Source organism: Elaeis guineensis, chromosome 9 (genome assembly GCF_000442705.2).
Source record: "Elaeis guineensis isolate ETL-2024a chromosome 9, EG11, whole genome shotgun sequence".
NCBI lineage: Eukaryota > Viridiplantae > Streptophyta > Magnoliopsida > Arecales > Arecaceae > Elaeis > Elaeis guineensis.
The window spans coordinates 9,153,431-9,180,327 of NC_026001.2; the positions used below are offsets into that span (position 1 = coordinate 9,153,431).

Genomic DNA, 26,897 nt, shown 5'->3' on the forward strand with positions numbered 1-26,897 from the left:
TGACAAAATCATCATGTTCTTTTCAATCATTAATTTACATAACATGGAACCAGTTAATGAACATAAGCGATGGTCATAAGATAAAAGAATCCGAACTTAAACCATCTTTTAGTTTTGGAGCACAAAATATAGTACATAAGGAAATTGTTTAAGACGTGTACACAAGAACAACATTAATCAATCCTTTGATGCTCCTTAAGGTCATTCTGTATTTTTCACCCGAGAGGCGCTACACTCCGTTATGCTTCTAATGTGCATTTCTCCAACCTCGGCATTTCTTCTGTGGCTTGTTTCCTTCTAGAGACACCTAAAGTCATACCCACAGAAACTAGAGTTTCTAGTGATCTTTCACTGTTGGCAAGAAGATCTTCATCTATCTGTATTGCATCCTGCAAAAAGTGCACAGGGACCATAAAGTTTGACACAAATGACATTTAATAGCATCAAAAGCCAGGTCAACTTTTGTTTAATAAACATGTGCCAGCAACAATTAGTTGTCAAGCAACATGTGCTCTTGCTGATAGGCATCATGCCAGTGACAATTCCCCAGGTGAAGCTGATTTTACCAAACATTTAGTTGTTAAGCTCTGTAATAAGATAATTCTTTTACTGTTTCTCCTAACATTTTACAATCACAATGACTTCGGAAGGTCTTCTATTGGTAATATGATAGGTTGCATGGCTATGGAGCTTAAATTTCTGCAAAAGTGGATTTAATGCAGTCATAAAATTTTGAAGAGAATAAATAGATTTTTGGCAGGACAAACCTTCTCAAAGACACATATTACGGTGCTTCCTCCAAATGAAAAATACCCGAACTGACAAAGTAAAAAAATAAACTCATTAGTAGCACTTAGTTCATGATAGGGGCAATGTAAAATAGTGGTTAAAATAAAGGGGTAGAAAAGCACCTCATCTCCTTTATGGACATAGTCACCCTCCTTTTTCAAAAAGGTAATGCTTCCTACCATTGTTGCTCCAATTGCAACAAATGCTACCTGTAACAAATAACATGAAAAATTAAAGCATGATACAACACAAGATATGCAACTACAGATAAATTACAAGTAAGGCTTGCAACTTAGATATTTCAGATAAAAATCTTAATTATGGTGTTAAGTTATGAACCAAGTGCCCTAGTCAGCTGATGCCCTCTGTATATAAGTTCAATATTGGATTTGGACGTGCTGAAACCTTTCTTCATATACATTATATTGGTAGGATTCTTGCAATTTCTTCTAGGTGAAGATTCTGATTTGTAGGGAAATATTCTATAAGATAAATTAGTACTTAAAGATAGAACCCAATATCTTCTTAAATAGTTTTGATACCTCTAGCTTATTATTTTTGCAAACATATGGTTAAGAAGAATAAACAATATCCAGAAAACATGAGGAAATAGGAAAATGGTTCGAAGGATCATATGGATCTACATTTTCATGGACTGATTGCACCATAACTACTAGACTTTCTTTTGCATAAATATGCCATGGTGTTATTTTTGTTCCCTCTTAGCACAATCAAATGTAGATGTCACAAATCAGCCCAGCCCTATGGTTGGATCTATCGCCTACTTATTATCACTTTAAGGAGTGATATTGAGATTTGATTTGACTTGTGTGATAGCATAAAATCAACATATGCAAAAATCTGTACATACATCTGCATGTAATTAATATGACACAGAAATCGTAGAAAACCAATCCTAATTTTCATTTCCAACGCCCGTACTTGTTAGGCTTGATATACATTGTTGACCTATTCTCTATCAGCTTAAGCTTTTGGAGTAATTGGTTAGTTAACATAGCATTAGAGTTCAAGTTTGAAGGATGTCATGAGTTTGAATCCCCATGCTACTTATTTAACTAATCAGGTTATTATCTTGATTCATTCAGTCATTTTTTTGTTTTCTTGACTCTTTCAGCTGGCTGCATGTGAGAAGTGTTAAGCTTGATATACATTTTTGACTCCTCTATCAGCTTAAGCTTTTGGGATCAATTGGTTAGTTAAACAGTACCAGTATGTAATATATGTGATGTGTATTTTCAAATTGCAATGTTTGTGTGGGTGTATGAGGACTCGTGTGGTGTATATTTAATCCCACGTTAGTTATACATTGGATACATTTTAGATACTTATACAGAATTAAGAAACAAACATAATACCACCATCTAACAAATATTTTTGGATGAGATATTGGGTTGTTACAAATGGTATTAGAGTGGGCCCAGCTCATGACCCATATGAACAAGGAGATGCTACAGCACATGCCCATTTTGGGTTGTCCACATGTTGATTGTAGTGTTTGTGATTGGATTTGTAGTGCTCATGATTGGATTTGAATGGATATGGACTTTTAGCCTAGCGAGAATGCTAGGACTTAAATAGAGGATGTGAGTACTTGTACAAGTGTGTCTACTTATATAAGGGCCCAAGAACCTAAATAACATGTTCTAGCAAGCCTTTCTTAATGAGTCTTGGGTTGTCACAGTGGATATATGTGTGTGAGAAAGAGGAGAGATTTGGATCCACCAATGCATGATAAATTTTGGGTTTTGGAAACAACAAGCAAATTTTTGTAAGCATTACTATAGGCTCACAAAACTTCACAAGGTTGTGAGTGTTGGGAAATGTGTCCAAAGCAATCGTCAGCTGTTGACGATTGTGCTCATTCTTGTAAATTGTATATGAATTTCATTAATAAAAGTTATTTGGTATTTTTATTACAAATTGTCCATCTTGGAACTCCTGTGTTGTAATGAAGTTCTTAGGACTATAATTAATCAACAAAGGAGGATTTGTCGTTAAGTCCTTAAAAGTGTTCGCGACCGAATGATATGCTATTAATAGGACGATAGCAATATTGAATATAGGTTGTTGTGTGCCATATGAGTTGGTTGTCCTCTTAATCAAGGAGTGTGGAGACACTGTAATGACATGTAGATGGAATGTAGGAGTACATTCGCATCGAATGTGACCATGTGCCGAGTATTCTACTGTCAAGAATAGCTCGTGAAGGGTATGGTATAAGTGTCCCCCAGACCTAAGATCACCATGATGACTTGTAAGCAACTCACTGTACTTTAGTAACGGACCATCTGAGTTTTTAACTCAATGACGGAAGGATACTGGGTGCAGTCAAGTACTTATCAAGTCGGTGTGTGAGTCAAGATGGAATCGACCCCTCTGAATTAGTAGGAGATGTGCATCAGTGTATTTCAATTTAGTAAAATCTTGATCAGGATAATCCATGAGATGGATTTGAAAGGTTGAAATACAATGTGGTCGACTTAATTAGGGTTGACAGTTAAACCCTAGGTCACCTTGAGCATTAGGGTTAAAGGGATGAATTATATGATAACCATACGCCAGTAGGTTCTAGAATATTGCTTTGCAATACTTGACCTATCCGATCATCCGGTCACTATTGCTAAATGGTTACATCGATTGGTATAGAAAGTTGTTTTATGCTACCGGCTTAGGTTTGAACTTATGGGGTCACATGCATTAAAAGATTTGGTCAGATCTGATGGCTGAAGAGTCCAATTGAATTGTGACTTTGGTAAGGAATCCTATTGAGACTAGAACTCTGAAGGAGAGTCCCACTGGGACTGGACTCTACTATTAATGGAGAATTAATTAGTAATTAGATTACTAATTGACTTAATTTGATTGAGTAAAGAGCTTTGGATCAAGTTTAATTGAATTAGATTCAGTTCGACTCAGATTGGGTTTGATATGATCAAGCTGGATTATAAAAAAATTGATCCTGATTCGATCAGAGTTTGGACTCATTTAATTTCTAATTGGGTTAAAAATTTATTGAGATAATTGATTCCTAATTGGATTAGGTTCATTTCTATCATTGGGTTCAATCCAAATTTGATTTGGATTAGAATTGAATTAGAAATGAAGGATCCAAGACGACTAGGACTCTATCCTTATCTCCTTGCGCTACACTTAGACCCATGCCCTTATCTCCACACCAAATTGGATTTGGCTTGACCTTTTTGGCATCAAAGTAGTAGACCCAATAAGGGTGGGTGGCAATGATTGATGACTCATAATCCTATCTCTTGTCTAATTCGAATGCGATCTGAATTAGAGATAAGATGAAAACAAGAAAAGAGATTTTTCATACAAGGAAGGCTGTTGGCGCCATATTGATTTTTCTTTTATTTTCTTGGAGAGTTCTTGGGCTGTGAGACACCAGAATCCTTCTCCACGCCAAGGAGCTTTTTCTGAAATTTTTGGGATGCCAAAAGATGTCTGGTGTGGACTCTTGTGCGCCCTCTTTCTTGGATTAAAAATCCTAGACCTTGCCTATAAAAAAGGAGTCCCTCTTCCTGGCATGAGACATCAATTCCCTTGCTGGTTTTTATTTTTCCAGAACTCCTCTCCTCCTCTCTTCCTCCTCCAAATCCCTTATCCTTTGGAGTGTCCAAAGTGCTTGAAGAAAAGGAAGAGATCAGCCGTCAAAGTTGCTTGCAGGCTAGCACCTCCAGCCCCTGATCTGCGCTAGTCTTCGTGTAGATTTTTCTGTAGAGGCCAGACGACTTCGTGTGGCTACAAGCGACCTGAAGAACATCTTCTCCAAGCATTGGACCAGAGAAGATCAAGATTCAATTGGTTTGATAATTGTTTCTAATCTGTCTTAATCATATTGTTAGATCTAATAGTTAGATCTAAGATTTCAGCATCGATGAGATCGATGTGTGTTTTTATTTTCAGATCTAAAGTGCATGATTTTCAAATAATAGATCATGGGATGGTAGTCTAGATTAGATCTTATGCATGTGATTAAGATTAAATTATTTAATCTTTTCATTTTGCTGCACAAAAATTTTAAAATTGCATGCATAGCACTACCACATATTTTCTTCAATTGGTATAAGAGCCATGGTTATTTTGATATGATTTATTATGCCTTTAGATTTGATTTTATGATGTTAGATTTGATTATTTATGATTTAGATTAGATCTAAATATATTTATTTTCAGATCTCATTTTTATCTTGTTAGATTAGATGTTTTGAGTAGCAAAATACTCAGATTGGATAATCACCAGGCCATCCGATCATAGGAGCAAGTAGGATTTCATGACCCTCTTCTCTCATTCAATGAGATGCTCTTATGGCGTGTAGGGGTGCCATTGTGAGGTTCTATGAAGAAGAAAATAAAAGGAGAAAACTTACTTTCTTGCAAAACTCTAGATCTTGAAACTCTAAGTATTGTTGTATGTGATGCAGGTTGCAAAAAAATTAGTTACATCTAATCTTGATTAATCAAAATTGTTTTGATTTAAAATCATAAAAATCTATACTTGATGTAAAAGGATTTTATGATTTAATGTAAAAAATTTATATGAAAATTATTTACAAAAGCCTTAACCATGTTGATGCAAAACTTAATTAAAAATTAAGTGTTGGATTGATTTGATCAAGAATTATGATCTGAGATCTAATAACATTGCATAAAATATGAGGCATGGGTTAGCTCAAATCAGATCTTTTTCTTTAATTAGGTTAGATCTAATATTAGAATCAAAGAATTGATTGACCATGTAGAAAAATTGATTAAGTCTAACCAAATGTTGAATTAGATTAATCAGGATTTCTCTAATATAATAGTTGTAGATGGTTAAATCCATATCTTTGATCAGACCAAATGGACCTTGATTGTGGCTCAGTGGTTGAACCTGAATCATTAGATTGATCAAATCGAAACTAATAAACCAATTGGTGTCTAAGATAAATTTGACATTTCGACTGGTGGTTTTTAATTGAAAGCGACTTATCTGATCATTTCGATGGTGTCTAAGGCAAGCTTAGCAAACTCTCCCATCGATCTCATTTACCTGACCAATTTAGTCAATTAGATTTTGATTAGATCACTAAGTGATTCGAGTTAGCCCATGCCATTAAGATTGATCAGTGTGACTGATTTAGATGCCAGTTCAATCAGCATAACCTTAACCCGTTTCAGTGACTTGGTAAAGTTAGTGGAAGGATTATGGTCTACTGATTGATTTCTTCTTCTCTCTTCTCAAAACGAATTAAATCCTCTAAATTATTAGATCTCTAAAATGAGCTGATTATGGTGATAACTAGATCATAGCCACCCATTAAGGTGAATGATAATGGGTCTATTATTTCTGATTGACATTGCAGGCACCATCCGTCTGGTGTTCTCTCTAAATGATGAAATTATCATTCATCATATGATGACTCTGTTATACTATCTGATGAATGGTTGGGTTGATCGAGCCATCCTCGGATCTGATCATTCTTTGGTTAGAAACACTGAGTAGGTTCATGTTAATGGTTTGACCTAATTGAAACTTTCAATGAAGGCCCATCGTCTACTGAAATAAAATCTGGAACTAAATTAATTACTAGAAGTTGTTTAGAGAAACAATTGATTGAGAACCTACCCATAGGTGCATATGGATTGACCGAGCCATCCTCGAGCATATATGCAGTCTATGTGGATTCTAGTATCCACTATGAAATTAAGGTAATTCCTCGAATTGGAAGTAGAGGCTACCAATTCGTATAACATAGCGGGAGGACCTTTAGACTAAAGTCAAAATCTTTAAGATTAATAAATTCATATATTGATTAAATTTTGATTTTTTCTTGTGTGTGTAAATATGGCCTCAAACTTGTCGCTTTGATCACTATTGGATAGTGAAAAATTAATCGGACCGAATTTCGATAACTGATATCGAAAGCTCAAGATAGTCCTGAAGCACAAGCGGACCCTATACGTGATTATGGATCCGATACCTGAGGAGCCTACTCCCAACGCCCGAGATGCGGTCCGAGACACTTATCTGAAGTGGCTCAACGACCGCACCAAGGTTCGTTGCATCATGTGGGCCTCTATGAACGACGAGTTCAATCGAAAATTTGAAAAGGCTCGATCAGAGGAAATACTCTAAGTGTTGAGAGATCTCTTTGGTACTCCTGACGATGTTAAGCGGTACAATACTAGTTGTGCTATTTTCAATGCTCGAATGAGGAAGGGTGCATCTATTACTGATCATGTATTGTACATGATCGAACAGATTAAAAAACTGAGCAAGCTCGGCTTTCCTTTGCATGAACAGCTAGAGAAGAATGTGATTCTGAACTTCCTACTCAAGTCCTACCTATCGTTTCTCAGTCATTTTAGAATGACGAAACCTGCGGTCAACTACCACAATCTGTTGGGGTTGTTACAGTCTTTTGAGAAAAATCACCAGCTCCATAAGGAGACAGTGAATTTAGTGAGAGGATCTTCTTCGGATAGTCGTCGTTCCTTTAAGAAAGAAAAAAAGAAGAATAATAAGAAAGTGCCAGGTGCTGGGAGTCAGTCCCAGAAACCCAAGTTCAAGACTGATCAAAATCAGATGGAGTGCTTCTTTTATAAAAAGCAGGATCACTGGAAGAGGAACTGTCCTCAGTATATTGCTTCTCTTGACCCGAACAGGCCAAAGAAGAAGCAATCAATTGCTGGACAAGATACTTATGTGATAACACCTTGTAACTTCTCTCTTTTTGATACAATGACTTGAGTATTGAATACCGAAAGCTCTATTCATATTGACAATTCATTGCAGGATCTTCAGGTCAATAGGAGATTTGAAGATGGCGAGAGATTCCTGAATGTTGGAGATGGAAGATCAGTTCCAATTTTAGCTTTAAAAATCATCAAGCTTGTATTCGAGTCTCATTACATTGTTTTCAACGAGTATCATTACTTAGTTTTCTTTTGAATGTTATTTCTGTAGGTCTTTTGACCAAATTTAATTATGAAATATCAATAAAAAAAATCTTTATAATATCATTTTGAATGGTATTACAATATTACGTGAACAATTGAACAATGGTATCTATGTTGTATCTAGGCCTAATGTAATGTACATTTCAAATAAATACCCTAGAATAGATGATGTCACGAATGCCTACCTTTGACATTGTAGGCTAGGTCATATCAACAAGAACAGGATGAATATGTTAGCTCAAGAAAGAATTCTTGATAAAGATGATTATGAATCGTTACCTATCTGTGAGTCTTCTTTGCTTGGAAAGATGACCAAGTCATCTATTATTGAAAAAGATGAACGAGCCAGTGATGTACTGGATTTAATACATACTGATGTATGTGGACCCATGAGCACATGTACCAGAGGGTACAGCTATTTTATTACATTCACAGACGACCTATTTAAGTATGAGTACGTCTACTTGATGAAACACAAGTTCGAATCGTTTGAAATATTCAAATGGTTCCGTAATAAAGTAGAGAAACAAACTGAAAAAAGTATTAAAACTCTTCGGTCTGACTGAAGAGATGAATATCTTTCAAGTGAATTTCTGACATATCTAGGAGAGAATGAGATTCTCCCTTAATGGACCCCTCCAGAGACACCACAGCATAATGACATCTCAGAAAGAAAAGAATCAAACCTTGTTGGACATGGTTCGATCCATGATAGGATTTGCAACTCTGTCGATCTCTTTTTGAGGATATGTACTTGAAACAGCCTGTCTTGTGCTTAATAATGTATCAAGCAAGTCAGTTAGTAAAATACCATATGAGATATGGTCAGGACGTAGACCGAATCTCTCTTACTTTAAGGTCTGAGATGTCCGGCTCACGTTAAACGATTACAAACTGACAAGTTCAGTCCTAGGTCCGATAAAAATAATTTCATAGGATACTCCAAGAAAACGAGAGAATATTACTTTTACCTGCCTGCTGAATAAAAAATATTTGTCAGCAGTAAGGCACACTTTTTGGAAAGGGAATTCCTTAGTGAAGGAATAAGTGCCTCTAAAATCAAGCTTGAAGTTCGACAGGTAGAAGAACCGACACCAATATTGAATTTGAACCGGATTTGATAAAATCAAATCCGAAGCCCAATACATAAACATCCTTAAGGCGATCCGGTAGAGTACCGCGTCAGCCGGATAGATACTTAGATTTTTTGGTCCGGGATGGGGATCTTGTTGAACTCGATGAAAACGATGAGGATCCGATCACCTATATGGATGCGATGCAGAGGTCCGACTCTGATAAATGGCTTGAAGCCATAAAATCCAAAATGAAGTCCATGAAAGTCAACGACGTATGGACATTGATTGATCCATCTGAAGGGATTAAACACATAAGGTGTAAGTGGATCTTCAAAAGAAAGGGGCGCAGATGAAAAAGTGGAGACCTATAAAGCCCGTTTGGTTGTCAAGAGTTATCATTAGCATTATGGTATTGACTATGACGAGACGTTTTCTCCTGTGACAATACTCAAATCCATTCAGATAATGCTTGCGATAGCAGCACACCTGGACTATGAAGTCTAGCAAATAGATGTGAAGATAGCTTTCCTAAATGAAGAGCTGAACAAAGAGATGTATATGATACAACCTGAAGGGTTTACATCCACAGATGAGTCCAAGATGTGCAAGCTTCAAAGATCCATTTATGAATTGAAGCAAGCATCTCGAAATTGGAATATACATTTTGATAAGGTAATCAGAACGTATGGCTTCGTTAGGAATGGAGAGGAACCCGACATATATAAGTGGGCTAATGGTTCAATAATTGTATTATGTTATATGTGAACAATATTCTCTTAAAAGGAAATGATGTCTCTGCATTATAGGAAATAAAAGTGTGGCTGTCGTCATAATTCTCCTCAAAAAATTTGGAAAAAACAGCCTATATCCTAGGGATGAAGATCTATAAGGATAAATCTAAGAGGCTACTCGGACTCTCTCAATCCACATACATAGATACCATGCTGAAATGGTTCAGCATGAAAAATTTCAAAAAAGACTCTTCCGATAGACCATGAAATTTCTCTTGGAGATGGATTGTCCGACAACTCCTCAAGAGAGTGTATGAGTAGAGTTTCATATACTTCGACAGTAGGTTCTATTATGTACGCCATAACATGTACGAGACCAGACGTGACATACTCACTAAGGGTAGTGAGTAGATACCAGTTTGATCCAGGAGAACCACTGAAAGGTCGTAAAGATCATTTTTAAGTATTTAAGAAATACTAAGGACCAGTGACTTGTGTACGGTAAAACTGACTAGTAACTGGTGGGGTTCATCGACTCCAGCTTTCAGTCAGATCATGATGATAGCAAGAGTGTGTCCGATTATATTTTTATCTTGAATAGTGGAGCGATCTGCTGAAAAAGTTTCAAGCAGCACACTGTGGCTGACTTTGTTTGTGAAGTGGAGTATATCGCGGCATCCGATGCTGCGAAGAAAGTTGTATAGTTACGGAAGTTCATTGGCGAGCTCGGAGTGGCACCCTCCATTGATGGCCCTGTCTTATTATACTGCGACAATACTGGAGCCATTACTTAAGCCAAAGAGCCAAAGTCCCATCAGTGTACCAAGCATATCCTGTGCAGCTACCATCTTATCCGGAAGATCGTGAATCGAGGTGACGTCGACCTTCAGAAGATCGGCAGAAAGAAAAACCTAACCGATCTATTTACTAAAACTCTCGAGATCAAAGAGTTCGATGATTATAAATCAAAGATGGATATACGATACTGTATCGATTGGCTTTAGTCCAAATGAAAGTTGTTGGAAAATATATCCCAAAATCAATCGTCAGCCTGTTGATGATTGTACTCATTCTTGTAAATTATATATGAATTTTTATTAATAAAAATTATTTGATATTTTCATTATAAATTATCCATCTTTGAACTCTTGTGTTGTAATGAAGTCCTTAGGACTATAATTAATCGACAAAGGAGGATTTGTCGTTAAGTCCTTAAAAATATTCGCGATTGAATGATATGCTATTAAATATCGAGTATAGATCGTTGTGTGCCATATGAATTGGTTGTCCTCTTAACCAAGGAGTGTGGAGACACTGTTATGGCATACAGATGAATATAGGAGTATATTCGCATCGAACGTGACCATGTATCGAGTACTCTGCTGTCAAGAGTAGCTCGTGAAGGGTATGGATATAAGTGTCCCTCAGATCTGAAACCACCACGGTGACTTGTAAGCAACTCACTGTACTTTAGTATTGAACCATCTAAGTTTCTAACTCAATGACGAAAGGATACTGGATGCAATCAAGTACTTATCAAATCAGTGTGTGTCAAGATGGAATTAATCCCTTTGAATTAGTAGAAAATATGCATCAGTGCATTTTAATTTAGTAAAATCTTGATCAGGATAATCCATGAGATAGATTTGAAAGGTTGAAATATAATATGGTCAACTTAATTAGGGTTAACAGTTAAACCTTAGGTCACCTTTAGCATTAGGGTCAAAAGGGTGAATTATACGGTAACCATATGCCAGTAGGTTCAGAATGTTGCTTTGTAATACTTCGACCTATCCGATCGTCGGATCACCATTGCTAGATGGTTACTTCGATTGATATAGAAAGTTGTTTCTATACTACCGGCTTAGGTTCGAACCTATGAGGTCACATGCATTAGAAGATTTGATCAGATCTGATGGCTGAAGAGTCCAATTGGATTGTGACTCTGGTGAGGAATCCCACTGGGACTGAGACTCTGAAGAAGAGTCCTATTGGGACTGGACTCTACTATTAATGAAGAATTAATTAGTAATTAGATTACTAATTGACTCAATTTGATTGAGTAAAAAACTTTGGATCAAGTCTAATTGAATTAAATTCAGTTCGACTCAGATTGGGTTTGATATGATCAAGCGGATTACAAAGAAAATTTGATCCTGATTCGATCAAGATTTGGACTCATCTAATTCCTAATTGGGTTAGAAATTTATTAAGATAATTGAATTTCTAATTGGATTAGGTTCATTTCTATCATTAGTTCAATTCAAATTTGATTTGGATTAGAATTGAATTAGAAATGAAGAGTCCAAGTCGACTAGGACTCTATCCTTATCTCCTTGAGCCACACTTGGACCCATGCCCTTATCTCCACACCAAATTGGATTTGGCTTGATCTTTTTGGCGTCAAAGTAGTAGACCTAATAAGGATGGGCGGCAATGATTGATGACTCATAATCCTATCTCTTGCCTAATTCGAATACGATCCGAATTAGAGATAAGATGAAAACAAAGAAAGGGATTTTTCATACAAGGTTGTTGGTGCCATATTGATTTTTTTTTTTAATTTTTTTTTGAGAGTTCTTGGGCGTGTGAGACACCAGAATCCTTCTCCACGCTAAGAAGCTTTTTCTGAAATTTTTGGGACATCAAAAGGTGTTTGGCATGGACTCTTGGGCGTCCTCTTTCTTGGATTAAAAACCCTAGACCTTGCCTATAAAAAAGGAGTCCCCTCTTCTTGGCGTGAGACATCAATTCCCTTGCTGGTTTTTATTTTTTCAGAGCTCCTCTCCTCCTCTCTTCCTCCTCCAGATCCCTTCATCCTTTGGAGTGTTCAACATACTTGAAGAAAAAGAAAGAGATCAACCATTAAAGTTGCTTGCAAATGTTACTACCATCCAAGAATTGCTGTAAATTCAGGCTAGCAATTGGGTTGAATCCAAACAATTAGCTGTGAGAATCAAAAACATGCAATGCACACATGATGTTTGAGTAGCAATGCAACTGGTGGAAACATGAGCTTTAAAAGAAAAAAGAAGAAGAAAAGATACAATTGTCCAACACTCAAGTAGTTGTGTAGGCGGTCCAGGTGCAGTCATTGGGATTATTTCACAGATGTGGATTTAAACAACCTTTATTATAAGAATTGTTTTTTCAAATATCAGGAAATGAGGGTTTGTTTTATAATTTAAAGTTTAGGAGCTAGAAAGGATCCCCATTTTTAAAAAGGGGAAAAAGTTACAGACTGAAAGTGGTTTCAATCCAAAATTTAGACTTTTTCAAGACAAGTTGTTTGTAACCAGCAAAGCATTGGCATACACACAAAGGTATTTGCATTGGCCTGGTCAATGCATATGTATTCATGAAAGTGGGGTGAGATGACCAGTAGTAGCATATTGTGCTGCGCAAGGTAAGTGACATTTGGCATCAGCAATGCATGGGCATATGTCCCACATAATATGCCCTAGCATTCTTTACAAAAACTTGTTTTTACTGATTATAGTAGGCAAATAATTTTAAATCAATTAAGTGAACACGAAATTCTTTTGGCTGTTGTAAGGTTTCTCTCTCTCGCTCTCTCTCTCTCTCTCCCCCTCCCTCCCCCCCCCCCCCCCTCTCCCAGCTATGTTGTCATTGGGTCATTGGGGCATCCAAGAGATAGAATTAGCATGAAGTCATTCAATCATCATACAATTAATTGATTTAACCACTCCATTGTTATTTTTAGAATTTATGTTATTTCAAATAAATTAACATACCATGAAGCATGCACAATGAATGTAAAGAAGTAAACTCATTTCTATAATTTGTTAAAGTTTATTCTAAACTAACAAACACCATAGAATTCTTGCAGTGGTAACTTGTAGCATAATTGTCTAAGCGGTAGAGATTGGTGAGCTTCCTTAGTCTTCCATCTTGGTGAACGTTGGAAGTTGGAATCCAGTTTTTGTGTTTTGATTTTAATAAAAGACTTTTATGATAAATTTTTTAGCATGTAAGCTATGTGTATGTTTAAAACAGAATTTTTGTTCACCTTTAGGTATTATCTAATGTATCTCTCTCCTTTTTTAGTATATATCTATTACTTATAACTAGAAATTACAAGAAAACATTTTTCATATATTTTATAGGTAATACATATTTATGTATGTAGATATGTGTATATAGATACATATATAAGAATATATGATGGTTGAGATTAACAATTGGTTGAGTTGGTAAAATTACTACCTGTTAAATAGTAGCGACCCAGGTTTGATCCCCACTCCTTGATTTTGGTTGGGCTTCTTTACATCCCAGTTCTCAAAAAAGAAAAAGAAATGCATGATAGTCTAAGTGAGAATTTCCTAGGTGTTTGGAGGCATGTCTATCACCCAGTTCTCTAGGCCACCACTTGTAACAACTATAATAAGTGTTCAGATGGATACACATTGACATATATAAATGGGTCAGTTGATCAGATGCTTTGTATACCAAAAATTGACTGGCTACTAAAAGTTAACCTATTTAATTTCTGCAAAGGCCTATTTGGAATCATTAGGATTCATTTATTAGGAATAACTAGGATGGAATCAAAGGCAAAATAGCCAGCTAGAAGGTATTATTTGGGTCCCTTGGTTTTATGTAAGTATTCCAGATCTCTATAATGCACAAATGATGAGGGACTAAACACATGCTTACACGGGTTGTCACATACTTCCCTCACTTTAATCCTTAGCATTCTTTCCATGCTAAGGGTCCAAATCTAATCAAATCCAATTGCAGACACCATGACCACCTTGTGGTTAGCCATAAAGGGCTTGTGCTAGAGTTTCCCCTAGTCACTATGGGCCATGGGCCAGGTCAATTCCAGTGCCATTTTGAAAATTAGAACCTACCTAAAAAACTAGCTAGAAGCTATTATTTGGATTCCTTGTCCTTGTATGAGTATCTAAGATCTCTCTAATATACAACTGATGTATGACTAAACACGCTTGCAAAAGTTCTCACATTGAATGCTTTGTATGTCCAAAATCAACTGGATACTACTAGTTAATCTATTTAATTTCAGCAAAAGTCTAGTGGGAACATTTAGGAAGGAATCATATGCAAAAATGTTAATATTCTGATGGAGAATATCAGCATAGCAAAGGCAGATCATATTCAGAATAAAACTCATGTTAATTTTAATTATATTGACATACATACAAGAACACAAGTTCTTTCTTCTGTTAACTTCAATGCTAAGAAGTAAGAACTCATGCATTTGAGCCATATATCTTTATGGGTTGAGTGGTAGAGAAATGGAACCAAATACATCAATGACCTAAACTAATAAAAAAAGGCATGTGTTACTGAACCCAGAGAGACATTGAGATAATGGCATCCACTAAAAAGTAGGAAATGCTAATGATTGACCAGGCATATTCCACAAGTTTTTTTTTCCTTAAAGAAAATTCCTGTTTTCTTGTTGCTTATACAAGCTTGAAGGTGGCTGGGCTACCATTGGTGTCAACTTATATGCCTATCCGGTAATATGGATGTGTGAACTGTGATCAATAAAGTGGTGCAGGTATGCTACATAACGGAAACAACAAACCTTTCCAAACTTTGAAGTTGAAATGAGAGATACAACTCGTTTATTCTCGGTGAAGACATTACAGTATTTACTATTTACAGCAATTGGATTCACCTAGCAAAGCAAATAAGAAAGCAAGAACCATGAATTTGTCAATTTGTCATCTAAAAAGAGTATAATAAAATTGCTCAGGAGAAAATGAAAAATATTTGGTCAGAAACAGATATCATGTGCACATACCGTGTACAAACACCCTGGAATATCCACTAAACTTTCAATAGTCCCAGAGACTGGAACATGAAAACGATGGTAGTCCTGCAACCATGTGAAGAGAGAAGACCGAAATTTATGTATTTGTAGAAACATGTAATAATTAAGTTCGGAACTGATTATGCAAGAAGCAACTAAGATCAGATTTACACCTGGGGTGCTAGTCGAAATATCACCAAACATCCTTGGTCAAAGGCATTAGAGTAGGTATCCATCCCGAGGAGTCCTTGAATAGAAAACTTACGACCCTGGAAATTTTATAAAAAAAATATACAACAATTACAGAACCATTCAACTGACAGGATTCTCTTAATCAATATATATTTGAAACAATGTTTCCCATATTATATATGAATCAACTGAAGCACGTTAAACCTACTCATGGGCCAGGCTAGGCTGGGTTTGGGCCAGGCTTTGCCCAAACATTAACACAACTTGTTTAGGCCTGGGCTTGGCCCAGCTATCAGGCCTACTTTTTAGGCCCAAGACTGGCCCTCCCTTGGGCTTTGAGCTTCCTGTACATTTTTCCAATTTATAAAAAATGCTAAAAAATACATAAAAAATGACAAATATGAATAAGTAAATATTTTTAATAATAGTTTCAAATTTTAATAACAGGTACTCTAAGATTCTAGATCTTCTTCCATTGAGTTTATATATCAACAAAACCAATGGCTTAATCATGAAAACCTAGTACTAAAAAAAAGCAGGCTGAGCTGGGCTTATTTTAAAACCTAGTATTTAAAAATTTCGGGGCAAGCTAGGCTTGGGCCGGGCTTTGATCCCCAAGCCCAAGCCTACTAGCCTATTTAAGAAACAAGCTTATTTCCCAAGCTCGGCATGACCTAGCTTGTTGGGCCAAAAACCTTGGTCCAAGCCCACTAAAAAATTTCAGGCTACGCTTGAGCCAGGCTTTGATCTCCATGCCCGAGCCCAACTCATTTAATAAACAGGCTTATTTTCCAATCTTGGTCTGTAAGGCTTCTGCCTAGAGTGGCTTGGGCCGGCCACCCGGCCCATGGACAAGTCTAATGCAGGTATATTCTTTTCCCAAATTTGGGTTTCTCCTGATATAGTTGAGTTGCATCAGAATATCTTTTTTAAAATCTTTTCTTCTTTTTCTTTTTATAATTTTCGCATTAGTTATTCACACATTTTATGGTTAATCTTTGAGTTCTATTTTGAGTAAAATTTGGGTCTGAGAGAAAGTCTCCTTAGAATCATAAAGTCTACTAAAACTACATGTCGGTGTAAGCCCTAAGATCAATTAGAACTAAGTTTTAGAAAGCATAGATTCATATACATTCCATAGCAATTCAAAGTATCTACATTCTTTTCCTTTTTATTTATCTTATTACTACGCTTTTCTCTTTCTTTGGGAAAAGAGCTAGTTGAACTTCTTAGGAAGCCATATGAGCATAGCCTAGTGTAATACAGATGTTAGTCCTTATGATGAATCGAGGGCTTTATCCTCTAACTCTACCAATGTGCCACTTCATGCTTCAATGATGTGACTCATTTGACCCTAGGAGTGACTTCAAGGTATATTGATATTTCAAACTGCAACATTATCTTTCCAAGGTTTTCCCCAAGGTCTGTCTCTTCAAAACAACTTTCCTTTCTTTTATTTTTTAAAAATCTTTTCAAGCCTTCATCAACATCCGAAGAGATAGAGCAAGTCTTTATTCCATAATTTCTTTCAAACTTTCTCATCCCAATGATCCATGTGCTTTTCATCAAAATCATAATATTGCTGGAGTTATTTGGAGAGAGAGTGAAGTTGTTTTGCCAAACTAATTCCATCAAAATCTATTTGAAATTTATGCAGAAAAATAAATTATTTTATCTTGAATAGCCTCTAGAGTCTAGAGCAATTTAAAGGAAGAGGACGATTTTACCTTAATCCAAAACCTTAAGCTATCATCTACTGAAGCAAATGCCATTAAACGGCTATCAGCAGCACAAATAGCAATGTCATCACGTTCCATATATGTAATTGGTCGTGCACCAGGCTTCAACTCTCTGATGAAAAATTCATTAAATGTCTGCAGACAAAAGATAATTTTGTAATTTATAAAACATCATATGATAATACAAATAAAAAATTATAAATTTTGTAGTTTTTCCATTATAGATATATCATTCTCTTTGTGGTCAAGTCTGGAAGGTGAGAAACAAAGAAGTACAGAAAGAGAGAACTGAAAGCATGCAATTAATATTTGTCAATGGCATAACATCTAACACTGATATCAATGAATAAATCATGCAAAAGGCAGCTTTACTTCTTCCATGTTTTCAGAAATGGCCTAGTTAATTAGTCTGTTAAATTTTAAAATGGATATCGATGTCTGAAATGTTTCAGATTTTTAATCATAAGAAGTTGATCAGGCTTGAATTAACAAGGTCAATAATCACACTATCACAAGATATTTTATACTTTCATCAAGTAATTAGGAAAGTCTACTAATAGAACCAACTACCAATATTTTTAATATCAAGAAATAATCAAATCCAGAATTGCCTACAATACTCTTCAAGATAGCTAAATACTTTCTAGATACCAACATCTTATCGAAAATCTATTTGATGGCAATTGTGATCTTCTGGAAAGTACTTACCAACAAGCCATTCATCACCAAAAACAATACTAAGAGTGATGCACCTTGAATTTAAATACACAACCACGGACTCCCTAAACTTTAACAGAATTAATTTTGCAGTCTGAATTTAACACCACTGTTAAGTATCTTTTATTATTATTATTATAAGAATCTTTTATTGTTATTAATTTATTATTACTATTTGGTGGGAACCAGGGGCTAGGCCTTGAAAGTTGAGACTACAATATCTCAATATAACATCTAGCATCAGTTTAAACTTTTAAACTAACCTCATGAGGTAAGTCAGTAGTCCACTTTCTCAAGTCACTGATATTACAAGAATTCTGGTTTACACATTGACCACTTGGTTCCCTTCATAGAACACATGCGAGGCAATGAGTGTAAGAATGAAGACTCATGCCCTCTTGTTAGTCCTACTGATAATGTTGTAGGAGTCACATTCTACCAATATGCACTGAGCTTAGAAATGATCAAGGGCATGACTTATACCGACCAAAGCACCTGTCAATTGACTCAACTCTATAGTGGGGACCAATGTTGTACTCAAGGGATGGTTCCAGCAGCAAGAAGCTTCATCAACACAATAAAATTTAAAAAAAGTATGCATACTATAAAAAATTAGTAGTTCTTGTACATAATATGCTTGATCCAACTAGAGGTAAAAGGCGACCTGCTGGGTTTTAGCTCACTCATCTTCTCTTGAATTATTTTTTCAGATGCCGGAGTACTTTGGATGGGATTCATGGGCTGAGCAAAGAGAAATTAGGGTTCAGTTGATTTTCTATGTATCTTGTTGAATAAATGAACTAATAAGACTTTTATAAGATTTCCTTTGTTTCATGAGACTATTAGAACTATTTGAATTACTATGCTAAATTTAGTATTCTGTTGCTGTACCATTGCCTGAATTTTTGATATGTTAAATAAATGTATGTGAAAAGGCAGGCCTTGCATGCCCTATAGGGATAAAACCCTATGAATGTGCAGCCGTCTGCCATGTGCCCGGTTCGTGCAATTGGGTCGGGACATGATAGCTCCTCTTGTTAGTCCTGTTGATAATATTGCAGGAATCATCTTCTACCAATATGCAACTAGCTTAGAAATGATCAAGGGCATAACTTATACTGGCCAAAGTACCTGTTAGCTCTATAGTGGGGACGTGGGGACTAATGTTGTCTCAAGCTTCAAGAAGATGGCTACAATAGCAAGAAGCTTCCCTTCCTAATGCTAGAGCACCTATGAAGCACGTAACACTGATTGGATCATGAGTCTTGGCCGCATGGAGTCCCGACTGCATGGGTCGCGGTCCTAGCTGCACAAATCACAGGTCCCCTATGCATCGGTCTTAGAACCCAATATGAGTTTTGTCTTGTTAGGAAAGTTTCATGTTAGTTAATTCGAAGAAGTTTTAATTTCTTTGAACTTTTTTTGAGAACTTTTGATGTTATTAGAAAAATTAGTAGCTAGGGTTCTTCGAGTTAGAATAAAGCTTGGAATCTTATATTGAAAGATTGAAAAAAAGAGTTCCCTTGTAGTAATAAATACCCCATTGGGGCTCCTCTTGGAATTATACTAAAGATACTTGAGATATAGATTAGCGGAGATTCTATTATGGAAATTATTCTTTGCTTATTTTCAATCTATTCTCTCTTTCTTCCCTTTTGGCGGATTCCTAAGGTTTGTGAGTAAGCATTGAGCCAAGGTGGTATTTTTGGCCTTGGAAGAAAGTGTTCCACTCTTGCACCTCTTCTAAGTTCTAACCATTGTTTGCCCGTTCTAACACCTTATACCATACTACTTCGTCACAATTAGTTGCACTAGCAAACCCTTCCCCTTTCGAGTTTCCAGTCCAAGTTCAACACCTCTTCAGCGTTAGTATCAAAGCACTGTTTCTATATGCTGCCCACCACCGCAACATTAAAAAGCTTGTTGAATGTGAGCAACATTTGTGAGACATCGAATTAGATGAATTGCAATGCCAGTTTGAACAACTTCAACAAGAAAATCAGCTACTTCATCAATGGCAAGAGCAATGTAAATGCTAACATCGCTAGGGTTCCAATCACTACTCTGATAGAGAGCCCTTCAATGATAAAAGCAAGTGTTCTAATGAAAAATGGAAGATTTCAATCTGTTCTACAAAAAAAGCATCTTCATCGGTGAAGAAGATACTTGGCACCAACGTTAACGGAGACCACATCGCAACCATCGTGACTTTGGTATCAAAATAGACATCCCCAACTTTGAAAGCTGCTTGCAACTTGATGAGTTCATTGATTTGATCCTCACCGTTGAATGATTCTTCAAGCTTAATGAAGTTCCCGATGATCAATGCATAAAGGTAGTCACCATCAAGCTTAAGAACTACGCATCAATTTAATGAAAAAATTTGAAACGATGATGTGAGCATGAAGGATGCAACAAGATCTGAACATGGGACAAGATGCATAGTGAGCTCAAACATAAGTTCCTCCTTGAGGATTATCACAAAAATAAATTTCTTAAGCTCCAGAATTTTCTACAATGCGACATAACCATAGAAAAAGAGTACACAATGGAATTCGAGCAACTCCTCATGACATGCGACATTAAAGAGCTTGAAGAAAAAAATATAGCATAATATCTTGGAGGATTGAAACTTGAAACTGAGCAAGTTGGACAACTTCAAGCATGGTTTTCAGAACTGTCCCGAACTGGACGGTTTGGAGCGTACCGAACCAAACCAATGGGGAACCGAGACGGTTTCAGCTTGGAAAGCGACATACGCTAGCGCCAAGGGAGAAAAAGAGGAAAAGAGAGAAAGAGAGAGAGGAGAAGGAGAGAGACCATAACACCGTTGGAGAATGCCGATGGCCTGATGTGGTCGTCGAAGGGCGGTGGAAGCATCCGTAGCTCGGTTCGCCTATTAGGGCTTTTAAACGAGAGAGAAAGAGAGAGGGGGGAGCAACTTATCGGAGGGAGGTGCCGCTATCGGAGGGTCCGTCATGACCACCGACCGGTGGAAACCGCACAGGCGGATCCGTGACTGCGGAATAGGGGCGGTGGCCCCTGTTCCTTCATCGTGTTTTTTTAAAAACGTGATGAATAGTGAAGCTGGCAATCTGTTTGCCGGTTTCATTTTTTCAAATTTGTTTTTTAAAAAAAGACAAAAACAGTGAAATCGGCAAATCAATTGCCGGCTTCACATTTTTTCTTCTATTTCACGCCCACGGCGCCGTACACGTGGACTGCACCGTCCGACGGCCACAGTGGCCGTCCCGTGGCCTCTTCGACTCCTTTTCCTCCTTTTCTTTCTTCCCTCCTCTTTCTATTTCTCTCTCTCTTTTTCTCCTTCCGGTTCGCTTTCTTTCTCTGTGTCGGTTCGTGTCAGTCCAGTCCGATACAGATCCGTACCGACCATACCACCGGCCAGCCGGCACGGGCTCTGATACCGAGTCCACGAACCTTGACTTCAAGTCTTCAACCCTATTGGATGCTAAATAATGTGATATGATTGGTAATAAAGGTCGAGAAGCAGCAATTAATTCAGAACATATGATTCATGCTTTCCAAGCCATAGAGATGGAGCATCCAACTTGAAAAATTCGCATAGAAAACATTGGCACCCTCCAAAGCCAGTGCCTCCTAACTGTCTCAAGCTCTTAGAAGAAGGACAAGGCATCCTTAGCGACCCCAATTGTTCCAAAACTGTCGCTTCCAACCCTCATAAGTATTTTAAGTGCCAAGGATTGGGCATATTGCACTCAACTTCCCAAATAGAAAGCTTGTCTCTTTGGTGGAAGCAGAATCATGCATAGAAGATGAAAAAGATCAACCAATCAAGTGGAACGAGGAAGGCCTGAGCGAGGAACAGCTAGCACATGCCAATCAAGGAGAAGCCTTGGTGGTCCGCTGTAGCTAGAATATGACCATTGTAGTTCATGAAGATTGGTTATGAAACAATATCTTCCATATTGAGTGCACCTTACATGACAAGGTATGCAGCATCATTATAGATGGAGGCAATTGTGAGAATGTCATTGCAATGCTGATAGTCAACAAGTTGAAATTGCCAACTGAAGCTCACCCCTATCCCTATAAGTAGTAGTACCCAAGAAAAGGCAATGAAGTAGAGATAACAAAGTGTTGGTTGGTCTAATTCACCATCAGAAAATGATATCAAGATGTGTGGTGCAAAGTTATTCCTATGGACTCCTGTCATATATTGTTTGGATGTCCATGGCAGTATGATCATAGAGCCATTCATAATGGTTTCAAGAATACTTATACCTTTGAGAAGGATGGTGTGACGATCCTATAGTACCCTTGAAGATGGATCATCACCCCAAGGCCTCATCGAAGACCAATGCCTTTGCCTCCAACTCTAAATTGCTCAAGGCATATAAGGAGTCTACTATTGTGTGTGCCTTGATCGTGCCAGAAGAGGACAAGAAGTCCATGGAGCTTTCGAGGGCAATCAAACCACTCCTCGAAGAGTTTGCTGATGTTGTGCTTGATGAGATCCTAGTTGGACTGCCTCCTATACGCGACATCCAACACTACATAGACCTTGTATCTGGTGCCAACATCCCCAACAAGCTTGCTTACTATGAGTCCAAAAGAGAATGAAGAACTTCGGCATCACGTCAAAGACCTCATATAAAAAGGGCTAGTCCAGAAAAGTGTCAATCTATGTACCATGCTAGCATTACTAACACCTAAGAAGGATGGATCGTGGTGCATATGCATTATACTTGAGCTATTAACAAGATCACAATCAAGTACTAATTTTCATCTCTCGACTCGATGATTTGCTCGATCAACTATATGGCTCGATTATTTTCTTCAAGACTGATCTTGTAAGTGCCTATTGTCAGATTCAACAATGCCCAGGTGATAAGTGGAAGACCGCCTTTAAGACCCAAGAAGGCCTATATGAGCGGACGGTTATGCCCAAGATTTAGTATACTGGTCGGTATTGTACTGTACCATACCAACACTTGGTACACCTCGCTGTCTCGTATTGCACCCTGTACCAACACTATACTAAGATGGTATTGATACAAGGACTAGGACCAAGACAACGAATCTTGTCATGCTCTCTCCAATGCTTTAAGCACTTTCATCCGTCTCATGAATTGAGTCTTTAGGTCATTCATTCAGAGATTTATCATTGTGCATTTTGATGACATCCTTGTCTATAGCAAAAGGAAGGAAGAGCACTAAGTCACTAACACATCTTTGACAAGTATTCCAGGCCTTAAGAGAGTAAAGTTGTTCGCCAACTTGAAGAGTGTTAATTGCTCACGACAAGTTGGTATTCCTCAAATTTGTTGTGTTAAGCCAAGGTATTGAAGTGGATCCTAGCAAACTTAACGCCATCAGTAGTTGGCCCATGCCTAAGATGCTTCATAATGTGAAAAGTTTTCATGTCTTAGCTTCTTTTTATTAGTGATTTATCAAGAATTTAATTTTATTGATGGGCCAATGACTAAGTATATGAAGGGATATCAATTTTGGTGGACTGACACAACACAATGAGGCTAGGAAGAATTGAAGAAGAGGATTGCTGAAGTGCTAGTATTAGCACTTCCAAACTTTGTTGGTTTGACCTAATCTTCAAAGTTGATTGCGATGCTTCCAGTGTCGGTATTAGTGCCATACTCAGTCAAGAAGGCCCGCTCAATTGCTTTCTCCAGTGAGAAGTTGAATGACACCAAGCTCAAGTACTCAATATATAACATGGAATTCTATGCTATTGTATGCACTTTGGATCATCAGAGTCATTATCTATTACACAAAGAGTTTATTCTCTACCCCAAATATGAGGTGCTCAAGCACATGAATTTCCAGCATAAATTTAGCCCTGACATGCCATTTGGAGTGAGTTCCCTCAACCTTTGCCGTTCCTTTATAAGCATAAATTGGGTATGCAGAATTAAGTAGCAGATCCTTTGAGTTAATGACATGCACTTCTTTCCACCATGCAACTAAAGGTTGTCGGATTTGAAATTGATGGGTTCCCCAAGATGGCTCACTTGTGCTTACCAGAAGACTCATGATGCCTCTCATATTGCTGGACTCTCCTTCCACAAGATCATGTGCCTTCACGGTATTTCTAAGACGATTACATCTGATAGGGATATGAAGTTTATAAATCACTTTTGGCAAACCTTATGACCAAAGTTGGACACAACTCCAATTCAGCTCAGCTAGCCATCCCTAGACAGATGGTCAGACTGAAGCTGTGAACCAAAATTTAAGAAATATGTTGAAAAGTTTCATTGGTAACCACGTGCGATAATGGGATATTTCATAGGCTCAAGCTGAATTTGCCAACCACAATTTGGTGAACCAAGCATTTGAGAAGTATCCATTTGAAGTCATCTATGGCAAACAACCTTTGAGTCCTTTAGATCTTGCCCCCCTACCAACGACGCACCAATTCAGTAGAGGTGTTAATGCATGAATTAAGGAGATCAAGAAGCCACATGAAGAGTGCGAGAAAGGATTCTTTGACAAACAGCAAAATACTAGCATCATACCAGCAAGCATAAAACCTTCATCTTCAAAGAAGATGAGCTTGTTTGGATGCACTTAGAAAAGAGTGATTTCTTTTTGAGAATGCCAGGTGATCTTCTCGAGTAGATGGCCTTTTCAAAGTTTTGAAGCGCATCAATGATAATGCCTACCAAATTGAACTTCTTAGAGACCATGGAGTATGTGCAACATTCAATGTAGTTGATCTATCGCAACATTCAATGTAGCTGATCTATCACCTTACTATGAAAACTAGGAAGACCAAGAAGACCTAGACTCAATGGCAAGTCCTTTCTAACTGGAATATCACAATGGAGTGCCTACGATGCACATAACACTGCATAGGTTGCAAGTCCCAATCGCATAGGTTGTGGGTCCGATATGTATAGGTCTCAAAATCTAACATGAATTTTGCCTTGATAGGAAAGTTAAATGTTAGTAAATTTTCGGGAGTTCTGGTTTTGTGAACTTTTTTTTGAGAACTTTTGATGTTATTAGGAAATTTGGTAGTTAGGGTTCTTTGAGTTAGAATAGGACTTGGAATCCCATAATGGAAGGTTGAAAAAAAGTTCTCCTTTTGCTACTTATAAATACCCCATTGGAGCTACTTTTGTAGTCATACTAAAGGTACTTGATAATATAGATTAGTGAAGATTATATCATGGGAATTATTCTTCCCTTGCTTTCTTTTTTTTCTCTCTCTCCTCCCTTTGGTGGATTCCTAGAGTTTGCAACTAAGTGTGAGAGTTGTATCTTAGAGTGGTCAATCAAGATGGTGTTTTTGACCTTAAAAGAGTGTTCTACCCTTGCTACTCTCCCAACTACCATTTGCCTGTTCTAACACCTTGTGTCATATGCACCATAGTGAAGCTTCTACCCCACCATAATCGGTTGCACTGACATATCCTTCCTCTTTCGAGTATCTGGCCTAAGTTCAGCACCTTCCTGGTGTCACTTCCCAATATGGTACTGCAAAATCAACAACCAAGGAGGACTTCACCATACTGTCAAAGTTAACCTTCAGTTGGTCCAATCAAGGAGGTAATAAGAAAACAAAGTGAGAGGACAAAGCTTAGAAACATGACATATGCTATAGGCCAGGATTAGACTATTGATTGATAGGACCTATTAGCTGCATGAGACCATCCATCCAATGTGGGCCATACCATACTGCACCAGTAGAGTACTAAGAATCAATACTCCCTCTGTACCAACTATTGATACTGAGGACTGTATTGTACAAATAGTTGGTATGAGTCCGACATCAAGCCTACGAACCTTAGTGGGACAAAAATGTTCCAGAACTCCTCAAGGTTATAGCTCGGCACAGGACTACTGTTAAGTTTTATATTTGCAATCCCTCCACTAATTAAAGCATGTGGCATAGTTCAGATGTCAGATATTATCAACCAGGATTAATAGACTAAATGAAATCATCTAAAAAGTGAAGTTCCAAGCATAACCACTATTGGAAAATCTCAATGTGCCTCATACACTTGCCATACTTGGGCAACCTTAGGGTAATAGAAGAGAATATGCTGAACGTCCTCCCAAGAAGCACCACACCTAGGTACCCAAATGGAAGCCTCAATGTCACACTTGGGCAACCTTAGGATAATAGAAGAGAATGTTGAACATCTTCGCAAGCAGTGCCATACCCAGATAGTTCCAAGCTAATCACCACAGAAATCCCTTGCCTTTGAGAAAGGCTTTGACTAAACTTGATCCATTTTGTGCTAGGTTGGGCTTCCCAAAACTCAAGTATTTGTAGAGCTTTAAGATGGCCACCCTATTATTGAAGTCCCCACCGTGATAGCTGATTAGTGCCCTCCAATCTTAAGCAAGGGGCTGAAATAATTTGCTTGGCTATCTCTAGTGGGAAACGTTGATCAATCAACCCATCCCCATCTAGTACAAAGAAATTGCTGATAGAGTAGAAATCCTTTGACCCCCTCCATACTGGAGGGAATCTACAGCTTTGCAGAGTACAACCTTGTCTAGCCTAAAGTATCAGCAGATGCAGGTGCACCACTTGCCACCACCAATTGAAGACCACCCCAAATGAGGTTATCAACTTAGAGACTGATCTCCATACCAGCAAACACTGTTTTGGTGTCCTGTGTTCATCCTCAAATTATCATTGACCACATGGCTGTAAAGGTTCTCCAGCTAAAGGATCAACTTGCCCATTGGCTAATGAGTGCTCGAAACTAAACTATTTAGGAGGTCCTAGTAACCAAATTCATGAAGTCCAACAGTCGTAATGACCTTAAAAGAATGAATGTTTCAAACTATATATTTTACCCTCTGTACAAATGAAATTAACCATCCAATGTCATTTACGACCTTTCTAATGAAT

At 37.5% G+C, this 26,897-nt stretch overlaps 1 protein-coding gene across 1 annotated transcript in view; it reads right to left on the reverse strand.

The window, feature by feature from the left end:
• LOC105051749 (phosphatidylserine decarboxylase proenzyme 2) overlaps positions 1-26,897 on the reverse strand; it is a 50,519-nt gene continuing 23,622 nt past the window's right edge. Inside the window, exons 15-21 of the mRNA XM_010932341.3 lie at positions 17,297-17,443; positions 15,551-15,646; positions 15,369-15,443; positions 15,150-15,242; positions 912-998; positions 768-818; positions 1-389 (exon numbers count right to left, since the gene is read on the reverse strand). Of these exons, the coding sequence (XP_010930643.1) occupies positions 240-389; positions 768-818; positions 912-998; positions 15,150-15,242; positions 15,369-15,443; positions 15,551-15,646; positions 17,297-17,443 (699 nt within the window). The 3' untranslated portion in view covers positions 1-239. The remainder of the gene's footprint in view (positions 390-767; positions 819-911; positions 999-15,149; positions 15,243-15,368; positions 15,444-15,550; positions 15,647-17,296; positions 17,444-26,897) is intronic.